The 18148-nt window shown below is 48.9% G+C and overlaps 1 protein-coding gene across 1 annotated transcript; it reads left to right on the top strand.

The window, feature by feature from the left end:
- Positions 1-1621: 1621 nt before the first annotated feature.
- GPR88 (G protein-coupled receptor 88) lies at positions 1622-3961 on the top strand. The gene has a single exon (XM_075937130.1). The coding sequence runs from the start codon at positions 1824-1826 to the stop codon at positions 2916-2918; it is 1095 nt and encodes a 364-aa protein (XP_075793245.1). The 5' UTR covers positions 1622-1823; the 3' UTR covers positions 2919-3961.
- The last annotated feature ends 14187 nt before the right edge of the window (positions 3962-18148 follow it).

The raw sequence follows: 18148 nt of genomic DNA, 5'->3' as shown, positions 1-18148 counted from the left end.
CCTCCAGATAACCTGTCGAAGGGGATTGGGTGGCATCGACACCAGTTTGTGATGTCAGGTCTGGAACTTTCGCTGGTTTGTATCAGTTTCCTGCTCCTGAAATCCTCATAATTTGCCATTAGTAGGATTATTCTTGAAAGTAAGGACTGAGGCTACGTCTGATACGAGCCTCTTGCGGAAGAGCAAATGCAAAGGTCGTGCTCTCATTTGTATTTCCTCTTCCTTTCCCTTTTGCACAAGAGATTTTTGCGCAAAAAAGCGCTGTATAGATGGTGCCTTTTTGCTAAAAAAAAAACCTTTTGTGCAAGAGCCGTTCTTCCTCAAAAAATGCATTTGCTCTTCCGCAAAAGGCTCATTGTTTAGACATAGCCTGAGTGTTTGTAACACTAAATAAGTAGTGGGCAACCTGCAGCCCCTTTAAGGTTTTATGTGTGGCCCACAAAACATGTTGTTTACCGTTGTCCACACACAGGGCTGCCAGATTCTGCTGGGTTTTGTCCATGTCGTTTTTTCCCTAGCAGTATTACTAAAGTGACATGCACTTAAAGCCAGAGTATGTGAGGTGAGGTTGGTGCTGATCACACACAACACTGATTGGACGCAGAAGGAGTGCATGGCTCCCACAAAGTGCTGCTCTGGTTCACTTAGCACATCCCGCAAATTCTAGGTACGCAGGTGCAGTTAGCAAAACTACCCTATCCAGGGAGACCATCTTCGTTATGGCAATCTTGAGGCCCATAGAGATGAAGAAGGGCCACTCATATAGCCCACTCACTAGCCTAGCTCGCCCCTCACTACACTAAATTGTTCACAGTCAAAAGTCATGACATATCCAACACAGAGGATGGGTAATGAGTTTCCATGTACTCCAGTCTTCCTTTCCTTGCCCCTCACCACACCACTAAACTTACATTTAAGTGCATTTGAGACTTACCTCCCTCAAACAAAAAGTACTTTTGACAAGATGTCGTATATAATAAGTGGGAGGGTTAATTAAAGAGCATGTCGCTACTAGAAACCTGTTCTAAAATTATACTTTTTTTAAAAAAAATAAAGGTTTATAGACGCACAGAATGCTTCCTAACAGTGTGAATCAGAAGAAATCAGTTCAAGAGAGTAGTTCGCATGGGAGTTTCTACCTCAGCTGGACTGCATTTCAGAGGCAGGTGAATTAAGTCCATCCAAGTCTGAGACACTTATTGAGGATGAAAGGTGTTGTGTAAATGTAAGGTGCTATTAGAGCCAGGGAGCTGGTGAGGCAGGGAGAAAAATCAGTCGGCGTAACTGTAATATTTTCAGAGCAAGCTGGGTTTCTTCTGCTTTTGCAAGTAGGAAATCTCCTGAATAATTCATGAAGAGCAGGAAGGGCTGAATTTTCCTGGAGCGATGTTCAGTGTGCGTACCGTAGTGCAGAAAAAACGCTGCAGGGCTTCAGATCAGCTGCTGCTTCTCTTTGTTGCTGTTGGTTGCAGAGTGCTGCTTCTCTTGGTATTTTCACAGCTGGAGCATCCTTTCTGCTACCTGCCCTGAACCATCCTTATTTGGTGCATGCTTTGAGCCATCCCTTCTAGCTGCTTCCCTGGACCTGATGCTGCCTGCCTGCTCTGGACCACCCATTACTAGCTGCCTGCTCTGGATGCTGCTAGCTGCCTGCTCCGGATCTTGTATGCTCTGAAACATGCCTGTTACCTGCTGTGGATCCTGCTAGCTGAATGCTCTGGCTTGTCCTCTGCTGCATGGTCTGTGTCTCTGCTTCCCAGCCTCCTGGCCAGATCACGATGGGATTTGCCGACAGGAGTCGAAGCTGAGCTGCATTCAACAAGATGCCCAACTTTTCATCCTCTTCTGTCTGGAGTGCAAGCTCCTCGCTGCTGCTGCTGTGTGAGGAATCTGCGGGGACCAGAATCTCCTTGTCTCTCATCTATTCGCTGTTGGCCATTGTGGGGACCTTGTCCAACACGATGGTCATTTACCTGGTCTTCTCCTTCAAGAAGCTGCAGACCACCAGCAATGCCTTCATTGTGAATGGCTGCATAGCTGACCTGAGCGTCTGTGCCCTCTGGATGCCGCAGGAAGTGGTCCTGGGGCTGCTGCCCCCTACCGCTTCTTCTGTTCATTCACCAGGATACCAGCTGCTGTGGGGTGGGCTTCTTGGACTCGGCCTCACGGTCTCCCTGCTCTCCCACCTGCTGGTGGCCCTCAACCGGTACGTGCTGATCACCAAGGCACCCAGCACCTACCATGCACTTTACCAGCAGAGGTGCACGGGGTGGATGATTGGACTTTCCTGGGGAGTTGCCCTGCTCTTGGTGCTTCTGCTGCCCGGGCTGTGGACACAATGGCTCTGGCAGCTGTCATCCCAGCAGGAGGTCAGCAGTTCACGCTACACAGCCCTGCTGGTGGCGCTGGCTGTGCTCAGCCAGACGGCGCTGCTGCTCCATTGCTACTTGGGCATCATGCGCCGGGTGCGGGTCAGCGTCAAACGGGTCAGCGTCCTCAACTTCCACCTCCTGCACCAGCTGCCCTTCCCTGCTGCCCCGCCGCCGGCACGCCGTGTTCAGCGGCGCCTGAGCAGTGTCTCTGTGCTGCTCCTGTGTTGCGTCTTCCTCCTAGACACCCAGCCCATGGTCTGGGTGAGTCTGCTGGGCTTCTTCCTGCCCTCTGTGCCCCGGGCACTGCAAGTGACCAGCTGGCTGCTATTCTGCTCCCTGTCTGCATTCAACCCGCTGCTCTATACCTGGAAGAATGAGGAATTCAGGCGCTCTGTGCGCTCAGTGCTGCCCAGAGGAGAGACCCCAGCTGTCACAGTGGTGGCAACAGCAGCAGCTGCTGCCCTCCCCCCAGTGTCACTGCCTTGCCAGGAGCAGCCACGGCTGGGTAGCAGAGCTGAGAGCCTGGGGAGCCTAGTGCTCCAGTGATCTGCTTGGGTACCCATACCCTTCCAGAAGGAGCATCTGACACATTTGGGATGAGCGTGAGCGGAGATGACTCACTGAACTGCACAGCAGAATCCTCCACTCCCTACGGGAAAGACATTGAACGCTGCCGCATAGACACAGCCAGGTTACAATGTATCTCAAACCCATTTCCTTCCCGGTGTGGGGGCTTACACGAGAGAGAAGCTTTTTATGCCTCTAAAGCCCTGTCTCATGCTGTTGGTTTCTCTGTTGCATTTCTCTGAGCGCAGATCACGCCATTAGACTTGTTTACCGTTGGTTGCGCTTCACTCTCTCGGTCTTTTGCTTCAGCAGAATGCTTCTGTGTTGGGGTTACAAGTGCAGCCTTGTAGACACACTGCCGAGGAGACTCTTCAACAGTGCCTGGGGCTGCCCACATCACCTCAGCAGAGGGTGATGCTTGTGCACCGTAGGCATATTTAAATGAGGGCCTCCAGGTTCTAGACAGGCTGCCAGAAGTAGGGGTACTGATGCAAACATGGGGTAGCCCCCAGGACCCTCCATCCCCACAAACCCTCTACCCCACAATAGACATTGTTATTTCAGCATGTCCACTTGGGAGGATGCCCCCAAAATGTGCTTAGGTTCACTCCTCCATGTGGGAGGATGTTATGCCCTGTCCCTCTCCTCTAGTTTCTCCCCTCTCCCTGGCACTTTCCCTGAAGGTCTGTGGGGCTTCCCCATCTTTTGTTCCCCACCCACCTCTTTGAGGTCCCTCTCTCCGTTATTATTGAAATCCTGTTTCTCTCTTTCCCTATCCCCTCAATTTAGCTCCTTTTTGTGCCCCCCAATTTGCTCTTCCTCCCCAGTTTTACCCTCTGCCCTCTCTTTTTTACCACAGCAATGGGGAGGATGACAGTCGCTGGTCAGCACAGCCAGCGGACTAGGAGATGGGTAGCTGGTGTTCCTCATGCTTGGTGTGTAGCCTGGATAGTCTCACTTCTGCCTCTCCTGCTAGTAACTTCAGTGCACAGAGGTAGACAAGTCCTCAGCCACAGGCTGCAGCCTGCCTTCCCTGCACAGCATGATCTAATGTTAGGAATGCTGCTGCAATTTTTTTTTAAATTGCCTGCCTGGTGCAGGAGTTAGCACCTGCAGGACTCAGTTTGGAATTAAGGATAGTCCTGACCAAATTGAAATAACTGGTAAATATGCTTGGGCGTGTCATTCCTTTAAAACATACCCAGCTCGTTCCACTGAAATGAAACACCCATCCAACCACCGCTCGTAAATTGTTTTGTATAAAATGTAAGAACCCTGACAGTGTCTCTTTGAAGTGACCGCAATGCTCATTTTCACCATTCCCAATGCACTGGAGATGTTTATCCAGAAGTTAGTTACTATCTCCTACCATCCAAGGAATCCAGGAACTGCTTTTGTCAGCTCCCACTTCTCTTCCTTGCTTTCAAAGCAAAATCCTCCTTTTACTTCCCATGGGAGGTATCAGGGATGGAGAGGGATAAATTACATGCGGAAACTCTCTCATATAAAGGGAGAAAACTCTGTTTTTAAAATAATTTGCTCTAGATTTTTTTTGGACAGTTCTTTAAATAAAACAAGTTTTGACACTGATCTCTGCACTGGGAAATTCTTTTTGATCAAAATAACCTACAGTTCTCTCTGTGTGTATAGTATTATAAGATGCCCAATTATTTGTTTTATTGTGCTAGTTATTCTGGCATATAGCTTCTGATGGCACAAATAATGAATTACACATTGAGTAAGTGATGTGACCACTCTATCACAGCAGCTGTGTCTGGAGAGGATAAGTTTGTCTGTCTACCATCAAGACAACAAAGAGAGTTTGTTCTTGAGCACCAACGGTAAAGATGCAAGTTAAACCACCCATGACCCGACAAATCCTGTTGTATCAAAGAAGGGTCTTTTGGTTCACATGGTTGTGCTGAGACTATGTAAGAGTTGATCTGGAGAGACTTAGATAACTTAGCTCTGCACCCCTACCTGCCAAGAAATGTGCTTTTGATCCAAAATATAGTCCCGCACCACTTGCTTCAGTTGTTCCTTAGGAAGGTTGTATCTGATGTACTCTCATTCCACGAGGCGTACAGCTAGTTCGGATAGGAAACCTAATCCGAACTAGCTATTCCGTGCTGTATGTAGCCGCGCAGCACAGGGTCCGAACTAGCCAGCATTTAAAAATGGCGCCGGCCGGCTTTATGCAAATGAAGCCCGGGAAATTCAAATCCCGGGCTTCATTTGCAACTCTGTATGACTACATTACCCCCCCTAGTTCAAACTAGGGGGGTAGTGTAGACATACCCTGAGAGATTCAACTACTTCAGGAAAGGAGTATTTGACGTTATTTGGCCTTTCTGGCATGGCTTTGAGCTGAGATTGTGAAGTTAGCTGTCTGGCTGGTTGCCTGTGCATAGTAATGGAGATAACAGACATCGGAGTGGATGGATTTTCTAGCATTTGTGGGTGGCAGTAAATTCTGCCGCTTAGGACGCAGAGTGGCAGTGAAGCTTTTTGGTAGCCACTCTTGCAACCTCAGCACTTCTTCAGAGGGTGGACTTGGAATCTTGCCAAATTAAAAAGCTCCCTCTTCCCACAAGGACTGCCGTTGTACTGCCTCCCTGTGGAGACACTAGGTTATGATGTGAACATGGCTGTCGCCTGTGCCGTATGCAATGAGGGCTGACAGTAGCTGGAGCTGCAGCAGAGAAACACAGTGGACTGCTTCCCACAACCCCACGTTAGCCAGTGGTCTCCACTGAATGCCTAAATCCTGCGAGCTGCAAATAAAGGTGGGGAGCTGATGTATGAATATGAATTTAGCAAAGGTGCAATAAGTACATCGATTTGAATGTGGTGGGGACCAGGGGAGAAAGCACATGAACAGCTCAGCGATGCTGAGGGGGCTAGCAGCAACATGGTAAGACATTGGGAGAGGGATGGTAAGACAGCCTCCTCTTCAGGGGCTGTGGCCCCAGCAACCTACACATTTCCGGTTTAGAAAGCTCTGTGCACTTTGCTTCCTTACCTCAGGTGGTTTGCTTTGCATTAGGCTTGAATGGTCCCCTCTCCTTCGGTGTGTATCTTGTGCTCAGCTGAAAGGCTAAACAGGCAGATTCCAGGGGGAATAAGAGACAACAGGAGGGAGATCCCAAAGCTGCTTCTCCCACCCAAAATGTATCATTTGGTTTCTGTGTGAAAAGGATGAGTGAGAACGGTGTGAAATGGGAGACTGTGTTTTAGCTAATGACCGTTCTGTGTGTGACTGTTTGCGTTGTTAGGGAGGGCTGTTCTGGCCAAGGCCAGACTACTCACCTGGCAGACTCAGTGGGACTAGGAGGACAGCAAGGGAACACAAGTGCAGAATGCCTGCATTTCACCACCACGATGCCCATCTTTTCAGCACCCTCACCGGAGAAGCAGGAGATCCAGTGTGTCTCTGCTGCACCCGCCCTGCCAAACCTGTCACCACCCTTCCTGCTAGGATGAGCGAGGAGGAACCCCTCATTGGAGCTCTGCCATTTCCAAAGGTTACTCTTGAGCAGGGGTGGGTAAGATACAGCCCACAAGCCAAATCCGGCCTGCCAAGCTTTTAATCCTCCCTGCGGCCCACCCAGCCCGCCCTGCCAGGAACCCACATCACTCAAAGCATATGGCTGTTCCAAGTGCCTCTCTGTGCTGTGGAGGGGGAGGGGGCAGAGGTTTTGCACACTGCCCCCAAGCACAGCACAATCTCCGCTCCCATTGACCAGTTCCAGGTCACCACCCAAACCCTCTGCACCTCCTTCCCCCTGACCCAGGTCACAACTCCCTCCCAGACTCTGCACCCACTCCTACATCCTTCCCCCAGGCCAGAATCCTCTCCTGCACCCGTACCCCTCCCGGACCTTGCACTCCAATCCTCTACACCAAGTCACAACTCCCTCCTTCACCCAAACTCCCTCTCAGACCCCACACCCTCTCCTGCACCCCAGTTCCCTACCCCCAAGCTCCCTTCTGTGCCCAACCTCTGTCCCAGGGCTCACAGCCCCTCTATAGAAAAGTGCAACCATTGACCACTTACCAAATTTTGGAGTGGCCCCCTTCAAAAATTGTTGCCCACTGGTGCTCTTGGCACTGCCAAATTCTTTGCCGCCCAGAACTGAACACTCTGGCTAATCACGGGTTGATTATTTCCATCATTGTAAAACCATCTTAGTGCCCAAGCCTGCAAGAGCCAAGCAGCTTCAATTCCCACTGAATCCATGGGAGTTGAAGGCACTTGGCACCTTGCAGGACTGGGCCCTTAAGTAGAAGAGCAAGTGTTAAACTAATAAACAAATCTGCCAGCCAAAGCCAAATACAAGGGAAGAGAGCTGTCTTGTGTTTGAGCCCAAACACAGTGCTGCTTTAAACATCCAAGCACAAGAAAAATTGGAGGCAGCTGTTTTTCCTTCCTTCTGGAACAATGCTGCAGATTAAATCGAAAATGATTGTTTATTTTCATATGGCAATATTTGAAACCCAAGTTTATTTAATTTACATTTTAAAAAATGTTGTCATGTTCACAACTCATATCACCTAAGAGCTGGGTTTGGGATTTTTTCCAGAGATTTTTGCTATGTATTAAATTCTACAGCACAGTTGGAAAGCTTTTGGGAACTTCTGAGGCAATTACATTTGATTTGCTAATCTTTGCGGGTGGGTCTTTAGAGATTCAGGTGACCAGAAAATAACATTAGAAGACAAACTTTGTTCTGCACAAAGAAATTTCCACAGAATAATTTGTAATTTCAGATCTCTCCTTCCCCAAGTAAAATTGCTGCTCAGAAAGATCTTGTGTTCCTTGACCTAGAACCAAGCTGTTTGTCTTCCTACAGCATAAATAAACCATGGCCTATGACACTGTGAGGTCCCCAACACTGTCTTTTGTTTGGGGCCAGCCTTAAGGATAGGTGAGCATGTGGGCTGCTTTGGATGTAAACATCTGAGCGTTTGGCCTTACTCTGCCATTCAGCAGTGTTGGGATTTTTGCTTAGCTGGCCTGGGTGGGATGATGCCATAAATGTTTTCTGTTCGGGACAGCAAAACCCAGTGACAGACCAAAGGCCAGCCCTGCTATTATCTAGCACTCGCAGCCCCACTTCTGGGATTAGAAAGTAGATCAGACTCCTGGGCATCCCTGCTATGCTGTGGACCACGTGACTGACTCGACCCCATCAGCTGGTGGATGGTAATGCCTTTTGTTCACTATTGAGCTGCCTGTGTCATAGTCAAACCCTAACCCACAGGTGAAAGCCTTTTCAGAGTTGATTACCATTCCAGATGCCTGAGCCAGTCAGTCCTCCAACATGTGTAATTTAACGTGGCAGGTAGGGAATTGGCAAAGTTCTCCTTCCTTGTGATACATCATGACCCAAAAGCTGCTTTGGGACATGGACTAAAGAGTCCTACCATGATTCAGCTGCACCATTTTTGCTTTGGCCATTAAGGAATCCACCCCCTTCTCTAGAGAGTCTGCTCTTTGGAGATGGCTATAATTGTGACAGGACAGTGTGATGGCAGAGGCTAGAGCCATGGTTGTTCTGGGAATCAGCCTGAAGGGGATGTCCATGTGACTAGCCATCTTCCACACCATGGAGACTAAATGCCATCATTCAACCGTATAAGGAGCTAGCAAGACACCCCGTGCCACCTCTTGATTAAAGTAGCTGCTAGGACAACGTGATCTTTGCTCCCAAGCTGCCATACTGAGGCTATTTTTAAAATGTTCCCATACAGATTCATTTCAAGTAAAGCCGTTCAAGTGCAGCATCTTGTTAAGGAAAAATTGCAAATAAAAATGACAGTATGTAATTTGCCCATCCCTTTCATCCAAAAACGTGCAAGTAGATTACTGCAGCTTCAGTTAAAGTCAAAAGTTCTATCTCCAAGTGACAGAAACAAATGGCTTTTCTCTTCATTGTTGTCTAATTTGTAAAAAACGGTTCTATTTTTGCTCCTTGACTCCTTTCTTTCCCATGCATTCTGGATATTCTACTGCTTTCTCCCACGCCACCTCTTTATTTTTTTCCAGATCATTAAAGACTTTACTGCAAGTTTTCTGTGCTTAGAAAAAGCATTTGTTGTGTATGCTCTGGAGACTTAGATGAGGCTATTTGTACTGAGAGGATGTTTGAAGACTGACATACACATAATCAATAACAAAACTTAAGAGACAAATCCTAGATCCATGTAGGTATAAACAGGGGGATAGGAAGATGATTTTACCTCTGTATGGGGCATTGGTGAGACCAGTACTAGAATAGAGCATTCTACTCTGGTGACCACATTTTTAAAAAAGTTATAGATAAATGAAAAAGGTGCAGAAAAGAGTCACAACAATTATTCAAGAGATGAAGAAAGTTCCTTACAGTGAGAAAGTTAAAGAGCACAATCTATTTAGCTCACCGAAGGGAAAACTGAGAGTTGACTTGATTACTATGTATAATTGCCTTCACAAGGGAAAATAATACAGAATTCTTAAAGGCTCTTTAAACTAATGGATGAAGGCGTAACAAAAAACAATGGCTAGAAGCTGAAGCCAGACCAATTCAAGTGAAAAATAATGCACAATTTTTTTAATGGAGTGATTAACTAGTGGAACAGACCACCGGGGAAATGTGGGATTTGTGATCTTTTTTGATGTGTTCACATCAAGACTAGAGGCATTTATAGAAAACTTTCCCTCGTCAAACATTAGGCACCAGGTTCAGTACAAGGGTAAATAGGTAAAATTCTAGGGCTGGTGGTAAGATTAGACAATCAAATGCTTCCTTTTCAATTTTAAAAGTCCTGCTGTATGGGTATGGGCCGCTTCTAGCAATGGCAGAAATACAGTTCTGCTAAACAAGGATAGGTAGGAATTTGAGGGGAACAGGGATTATGTACCCCCTTTGTGATGCGGTATGCATATCCCACACTGACACAGGAAGGATTAAAACCCTGTGGGCAGAGGAAGTACCCCCCCACACACACACTCAGACTGGGCATGTTTGCAGTGCTGGAGCAGCGTAAAAGGGAGTAGCTCAGTCTGGGCTGGATGCTGGAGGAGAAGGACCTACTGCAGGAGCTCCAGAATTACCCCAGGGAGATTGCATCGAGTGCCAGAGGAGCCCCAGGGAATGGCTGATGCTGTGGAACCGGAGGACCCGGAGACCATGTGGAGCATCCCTACGCTGGATCTGGTAGGAAGTGACCCAGGGAGGGTGCTGGACTGGTATTTCATACCTGAGTGACCTCAGTGTGCTGTGGTTGGATTCCCTGCTGAGTGAGTGGTGGAAAACACTCTGCCACTAACAGGGCCCTGTGTTGGGACCGAGTGGGGTGGGCTTGGGCTCCTCTACCAGGGCTACTGCCCCAAACCAATGACTCTGGCCACTAGGCTGTGCTGCCCTGAACTGAGGGCTGTGATTGACTCTAGCCATTAGGCTCTGCCATCCTGCGCTTTAGGGCTGTGATTACTGACCCAGGCCTATAGGCCTCCACACCTCAGGCAATGGACTGTTACAGGTCACAGATGGCCCAACAGCCAAACAGAAGGCATCCACACCCCTTGGTATCCACACCCATGGTTTGGGTGCGCATACACTGTGACATCCTTACATAGCCTACAGTTCGCCTCAGTGCAATGTAGGAATGGGGTGGGAGGCAATGCTAGTTGGGGGTTCTTCTGTTTTTTTTTCTCCTGCTCCTGACAAAGGGATGCAGTAGGGCTATGGAGGTAGTATTGGGGCAGCCCTGTGGGGCAGCTCCATAGGAGGTTTCTTATCCAAGCACCACAGTACAGATGGAGATGCCACTCAGATACGCAGGCTATGCCTGGGATGAGACGGCATGGAAACAGAGACACATTTTTTTCTTAAAAATTAATCTGACCTCAGGGCTGGCCCTGTAATGATTCCTGGCTTTGCCACTTGAGATTCAGCACAGAGAGTAGTCTCTGCAGAGTGGTCGACTGCATGCCCCATACTACACAGTATGATTACAACCTACAGCGACATGAAAAAACTGCTAAACTATGGCAGTTAGCCTTTGAGAACTGTGTTCCCTCAGGGAGAGGGGATGATCGGTGCCTACAGAGCTCTGAGAGAACAAAACTCTTTTTCTTGGGCTTATTTTCACTGCTTTATGATGCAAGTATGGCTGAAAGAGAGCCAAAAATAAAAGCAGAGCTCCTAGGATTCCTTGAAGCCTATAACTTTATGAGGTGGAGCCATCATCCACAGCCTTGAGGCCTTCCCTGTTTTTTTAGAAGGGACTTCTTTAGAAAAAGTCTAAGTGTAGGCCTCATGCAGTCACTGCTGAGGGCCCCATACCGGCATAACTATACAATCCCACCCATCTGTGCTTGTCCCATGGCACCATACGGTCACTTTCATGGAAGTTTGCGAATGGCTTTTCCTCACCTTGAAGCGCAGCAGTAACAGAATGAGACCCATTCCGACAGTTGAGAAGTGAGTGGCATTTCCTCTGGAAGCTTGCAATGCCAGACAGCTACTGGTCAATTGGAAATCTATTTGGGGTGGGGAAATCTATAATGGGGATTGCTGTGATCCAAGTAGCCAAGGCAATCAATACCCTTCTGCTATGAAGGGTAGCAGAAGGGTACTGATTGCCTGGGAAAATCTGGGCAAATCTGCAGGATATAGTGATGGGGTTCCTTCACTGTGGTGGAGAGAGAGGTGGTACACACATCCCTTCTTGGCACCTGACCACCTCGCCACAGAGTGTATAAACTGGCAGGGGTACTTCTTGATGGTATTGCAGGTGCTGGTGGATCACCAGAGCTATTCCACAGCCATCAATGCAGGATGCCTGGGAAAGGTACATGACGCGCACATTTTTCAGAGCTCCAGTCTCTTCAGAAAACTTGCAAGATGGAAATGTCTTCCCAGCCCGGAAAATTACTGCTGGAGGCTTTGAAATGCCAATAGTGATTCTTGGAGAACCAGCCTACCCCTTGCTCCCATGGCTTATGAAGCCTCACACAGGCAGCCTGGACCACAGTAAGGAGCAGTTCAGCTACAGGCTGAGCAAGTGCAGAATGCTGGTAAAATGTGCTTTGGGGCATTTAAAGGGACGGGTTTGCAGTTTATTGACTAAGTTAGACCTCAGAAAAAGCAACACTCCCATTGTTGTTGCTGTGCGCTCCATAATATCTGTGAAATTAAGGGGGAAAGTTTTGTGCCAAGGTGTGGGGGGCTGAGGCAGAGTGCTTAGCCACTAATTATGAGTAGCCAGACACCAGGGCAATAAGGAGAGCACATCGAAGGGCACTACATATCAGAGAGGTTTAGAAAAATAGCTTTGTGAATGGCCAGACAGTAATATGAGAGTCAGGTCTATTGCTAATGAGGTGCCCCCTCCAATAAGTGTGCTGGCCTGTACCTCTTGTAAACTCTTCCCCCCTTCCCCATGCAACACAAGCAATAAAGATACTGTTGAGAAGTCACGTGTTCTTATTTAGGGAACACAAGGTAGCAGGGGCAGAAAAGGAGTTCAAGGTGGGCGCTTTGGGGCAGGGGAGGGGAGCAAAGGGAAAGTGGGGTATTACAATTTCCCTGTTCAGCAATCAGACAGGTGTGAGAAGGACAGCCTTTTGTTCCAGGACATATCCCTGGCAGTTGAGTATGAGGCTCCTCTTGACTTCTACCCTTCCCCATGCATTCTAGAGCCCCTGGTAGAGGAGGTTATGAAACTTGGTGAGGAGAGAATGCGGGTCAGCATGGGCCAGAGGGGGAACCCGTGCATCTAGCTGCACTGCATTTGCTCATGGAATATGTCATCCCTACTATGTTTTCAGATAGGTGGTAGCTAAACAGCGGGAGGAGCCAGACCCAGAGGATCGTGCAGCAGGCTCAATGTTGCACCCGCTGTAATGAAAAGTGAAGGGCAGACTTCACAGGAAAGACACCCAATCTCTTAGCATAAAGGAGGATCCATCCAAGACAATAGAGATGTGTTATGTAGTAGGGCACAGTTATGCTTTAAAGCACCCACTATGCAGCAGGTACACCACAAAGAGATTTGAAGGGAGCAGCTAGGCTCGGTTTGGTGGCAGGCATGGTAAGGGACAGGTCGGGGCTTGCGCTTTTGCTTCTGCTTTGAAAGCAGTTGTGTCACAGTGCCTACAAATAGCAGCTCCCACAGCTAGGCAAGCATCTGCATTTGTAAAGGGGGAGGCACAATCATGTGGCAGCAGAACAAGACGGGGGCTCACATGGTGCCCGTGTTTTTAGCACCCCTGCCTTTGCTGGTAGAATGCAACTTTCCCTTCCCACAGAAGCCTAGAGGCAGAAGAGTGTCTGGGCGTGGTGGCAGGACAGCGCAGGGGCTCATGAAGTGACCATGTGTTCAGCACCTCCTGTGTGTTGGGAGAGTGCAACCTTCCCTTCCCAGAGGAGCCATCTGAGTGGGAGAAGGAAGGGGTCTGTGTGTGGCAGAAGGGCAGGGGCTCGTGAGGATACCAAGGAGCTGTGGGTGGAAGCGGGAGAGTGTCTGGGCATGGCAGCAGGACAGGGTCTCAGACAATGCCTTATTGGGGATGAGCAAATGGAGGTGTACTGCTGTGGTATCAGTTAATAGCTTCCCCCGCTTCATCCAGGTGGCCTGGCACGATTTCAGACTTCTCCAAATCACAGATTAATTAGGAGCCTGTGCTGAATGTGGCCAGAAACTTGGACCTTATGCAGATGTGCTTTGTGCTGCAATGATGCCAGGCCATTTACTTCTGGATTGGCGTGGGAAGGTGTCCCACCAGCATGTGGACGGAATAAGGCAGCTTCCCCAGAAATCTTGTGAGGAGGATGAAAGGGTACCACTATGAGAGCTTTATGCAGATGTCTCCTGACACTTTAACAAATGGTTTTGGGGAGCCCCCGCTGAGTAGACAGAGTGGCTACCACAGAAGATACCTAATTGCCTTAGCATGATTAAAAATGTAAACTCAGCAGAAGTCACCTGTCATGAGGGCCCAGCAACGAGATGTCCTGGGAGGAGGGGATTGTCTCCAGAGTTATAAAAAGGTCCTGGCTGTCAGTAAGATTAGATGCTCTGCTTGCCTGCTGACCATTCTCCTTCTCCTCTTCCTCATCCACACTGCGGCCCAAGGCTGCCCGAGCAGTGCGATGGGAGGAATCCATGGACTGGACTGGGAAACTAGTTGGTCCCCCACTGGAATCCCATGCAGTGGCTCATAGAAGCAGCTTGTCTGTGGTGATGACCCAGACCATCCATTTGCCTCCTTCGTCTTCTGATACACCTGCCTGAGCACCTTCATTCTCATGTGGCACTGCTGGGTATACCTGGCGTATCCTTTCTCCCCCTTGCCCTGTGTGATCTGGGCATAGATACCAGTGTTTCTTTCTCTGCTTCATAGCTCTGCCTGAACTGATTCCTCTCCCCACACACAGCAGTGAGGCCCAGGATCTCCTGCGTGCTCCAGGCTGGAGCTCTTTGCACCCCTGGAGATTTATGGCAGCAGTGTTCCCTTAAGATTTTCCATCTTTGGGCAGAGTGAGTTTTGTCTTGTGCACCAATATTGAAGCCATGTGCACTTGTTTGGACATGTGCCACTGTGGCACCCAGGTTATAAACCTCTCCCTTTTCCCCTCTGCTGACATATCTCCCACCCTCTCCTCACCCCATCTGCATCCCTGGTGCCTGCTGCTGCCCCTCCCTCCCCCTCCCAGTCCTCACCCTCCTCTGATGTCCTGGCTTCTGCCCTTCTTGCTGCCCTCAGCCCTCCTGGGACTTGACCTGCACCTGCCCTTCCCTCCCCACTCCGTGCCCATCCCTCCTGTAGCTCCCCTATCCTCTCCTAACACCTCTCTTTACCCACCTGCCCTGCTGCTCTCCTCTGATCTGTTGCCCATCCCCTCTCCCCTCCCCATGTCTGCTCTTCTGCTTCACCCCCCACAATTCACCTGGCACCTGCACCTTCCCTTACCCCCTGCACCATCCTGGTGCCTCCCCCTTCCCTCACTACTCCTACCCTCCCAACATCTGCCCTCCTTCTCACCACCCTCTGCCTCAGTTCTCCTCACACCCCTCTGTGCCCTCACACATTACTTGCTCCAACCCCTACCTTCCTCATGCCCACCCCTTCTTTCAACCCCTCTTCTCCTGGCACCCACTCCTCCCCTTTCCTCTTCCTCTTCCAGCATCGCCCTGTCCCCTCTCCTCACCAACCCCCACTGACACATTCCCATTCCCCCCCATCCCCACTCATCCTGCCCTTTCCCCTGTCTCCTCTTGGCCCACTGACATTTGTCTCCTCCATCTTTCCCCTCGGTGCCTTCCCTTTTCTTCTCCTGCTCTGGCCCCTCCTCTCCCCTCAGCACAAGCCCCTTCCTCTCCTCACCCCCATCTTCCTCTTAGTTATCCCTCTGCCCTTTCCCTCACCTTCTGCCTTCCTGACACCTGCACCTGCTGGGTGGGGCAGCATGGTGGACAGCTGCCCTGTGTGCTGGGGTTGGAGCCAAGGCCACAGTGCTATTTTTAGTACTGTGGCCCCAGCCCAGGAGCAGTTGCACCATGGCCCAGCTCCTGTCTCACCACACAGGCAGCACACCCTGTGAGCCGGGACTCACACTGGGGCCACAGTGCTATTTTTAGTACCTCAATCCCAGCTCCAGCAGCCATCATGCAGCCATTGCCCCAGCTGCTTCCAGGGGCTGGGCCACGTGGTGGGCGGCTGCCCCGTATGCCATGACTAGAGCCAGGCTACAGTTCTATTTTTACCGCGGCCCAGGCTCAAGTTCTGGCAGCCGCCACTCAGGCTGTGTGGTGGTTGCCCAGCTGCTCCTGGGGTGGGCAGTCACCCCCCATGCAGCCCCACACCTGGAAGAAGCAGAGGCTGCAGCTGTACTGCTCTGCTGAGGTCGTGGTCGGGAATGAAATTCTTGGTGTATGCCCATGCACTTTACAGGGAACCCTGATGGGCAGGTGTGCTGCTGAGATGTGTTGCCTACTCTGAGGTCTGCTTACCACCCTGACCACACAGGAAAAGAAATTCAAAATTTCCTGGGGATTTTCTTGTCCGCCTGGAGAGCAGTAGAGTTGAAAGTCTTAGCCAGAGTGGTCACATTGGGGCACTGTGGGACACCTTCTGGAGGCTAAGAATGTCAACTTTCCTAGTGCTGCATCTGCACTACCCTAAAGTTGACCATTGAAGGTCAAATGCATCATTATTCCTTGTGAAAAGCAAGAGGACTGAAGTCAACTTTAACGGTCCTTGAAGTTGATGGAATGGGCTTGGTGGGGTGGACTCACTGTTTAGAAAATTGTGGTTAAGTTCAACCTGAACTCCGTGTGTACACAAGGCCTTATTCTTCATCACAAAGAAAAAATTCTGTTTTCCTTAGGCGGAATGAGAAATACAAACAGCTCTTACAGAAAAAATACTAGGGGATAAGAACCATGAATGGCATTACTGTCAGCGTGAAAGGATGAATTACCAACATAGGTGTTTTTATGGTACCAAGGAACATCCTGTAAAAGTGGACACACCCTCTTACAGGGGTTAACAGATACAGTAAGAAAATGCAGCCTTTGAAATAGTGGCAAATGGATGCACTGAGACCACTTTGTTTTATGAGGAGTCAGTGTAACTGACTGGCAATGTTTGCTTCCCATTGCTAGAAAGTGTTCATTAGTCCAGGAAATAGTTAAGCGGGTTCTGGTGACTCAGTGAGGAAGGTGACTTATTTCCCCATTTGGATATGGAGGGGGTGGGAATGTTTCTCCAGGGAAAGGAGAATCTGGTGTGTCAGCTGAGTGGTTCCCGAGGGAAAATCTCTAGGAGCAGCTGAAGAAAGTTCTGCCGTTTTATTATTTTTTGCTTTTTTGTAAATGAAGCCAAACCCCAGATCTGTGTTTTGTGGAGCAGCTTTGGAAAAGTGCCTGCTCACACTTGGCTTCTGGCAATCTTAAGGTCCCTACCTGCCATAGGACCCACTCATTATAGAGCAGGTCTGCAGTATCAATTCAATTGTCACAAAGGAAGAAACTCAGTAATCCTTAATCCTGATCTTTTCTGAAGGTCATTATGAGGTGGAGCCCGAATGCCACTCTTAAAGCAGTAAAACTGTGAATTTAATAATGTATTAATGAGAAATAATGTTGGTGGGAGCCAGAATTTATCTAGCAGCATGATGACAGTTCACACCATGCTCTTCTTCTGCTCCACCTCAGCCATAGAATCAGATAACCCCTTTATTTCCTTCTCCCACTCTTTTCTCTGGGCCGTCTTCTCTGCAGCTCTCTTACTGGAACTCCCCTTCCTCTCCTTGGACATCATGTTTCATCCCTCTCCTTCCCATCTTTCCTTAAAATACCTCTTCATGCTCCTGTAAACTTTCTTCTCCATTCAGAGTGGACATCACAGTTCATCGCTTTGATTTCTGTTGCATCTTTTTGTCTGGTCTGTCTAGGAGCCCTTCCATGTCGGTGTGTTGGCTTCTGTAAATTGCCTGCTTTAGTTTTGTGTTGTATGGTTAATCTACTATATATTTTAGAAAGTTTGTCTGTTTGATCAAGAACTCTTCCTAAACAGTAAGAGTTAGGACCACCAAATTCAGCGTACAGCTTCCTCTTATCATAACGTAAAGCACTGTAAGGCTATGTCTACACTCGCAGCTTCTTGCGTGAGAAATATGCAAATGAGGCTAAGCGTGGCATATCGCCGAGCCTCATTTGCATACCTAATGAGCCACCATTTTTGCAGAAGAGGCTCTTGCACCAGAAGGAGCTGCCTACACTGCCAATTATTTTCAGGAATAACGGCATTGTGCAAGAGGGTTTTTCTTACGCAAGATGGGGCAGTGTAGACAGCTCCTTCTGGCTCAAGAGCCTCTTCTGCAAAATGGTGGCTCATTAGGTATGCAAATGAGGCTCAGCGATATGCCACTCTTAGCCTCATTTGCATATTTCTCACGCAAGAAGCCATGAGTGTAGACATAGCCTAAGGGTTTGGTTGTGCCAGGAAAATGGGATGTGCCTGGAATGGCATCTCATAAAAACAAACAGAAAAGAGACAGAATCATCAAATCAAGTACAGCCCTCAAAACTGACATAACTGAGAAAACGCCTAAAGAGACTGAACCAAGATCAGCCAGAAAAACAAAATGAACCTGCAACAGGATAGCTTCTCAATACACCTAAAAGAAATTATACAAAACAGAGAAATTTGGAGC

The sequence above is a fragment of the Pelodiscus sinensis genome, chromosome 9 (assembly GCF_049634645.1).
Source record: "Pelodiscus sinensis isolate JC-2024 chromosome 9, ASM4963464v1, whole genome shotgun sequence".
Classification (NCBI taxonomy): Eukaryota; Metazoa; Chordata; order Testudines; family Trionychidae; genus Pelodiscus; species Pelodiscus sinensis.
Note: the sequence above shows the minus strand (reverse complement) of the source record. Positions and strands in the feature narration are given on the sequence as shown.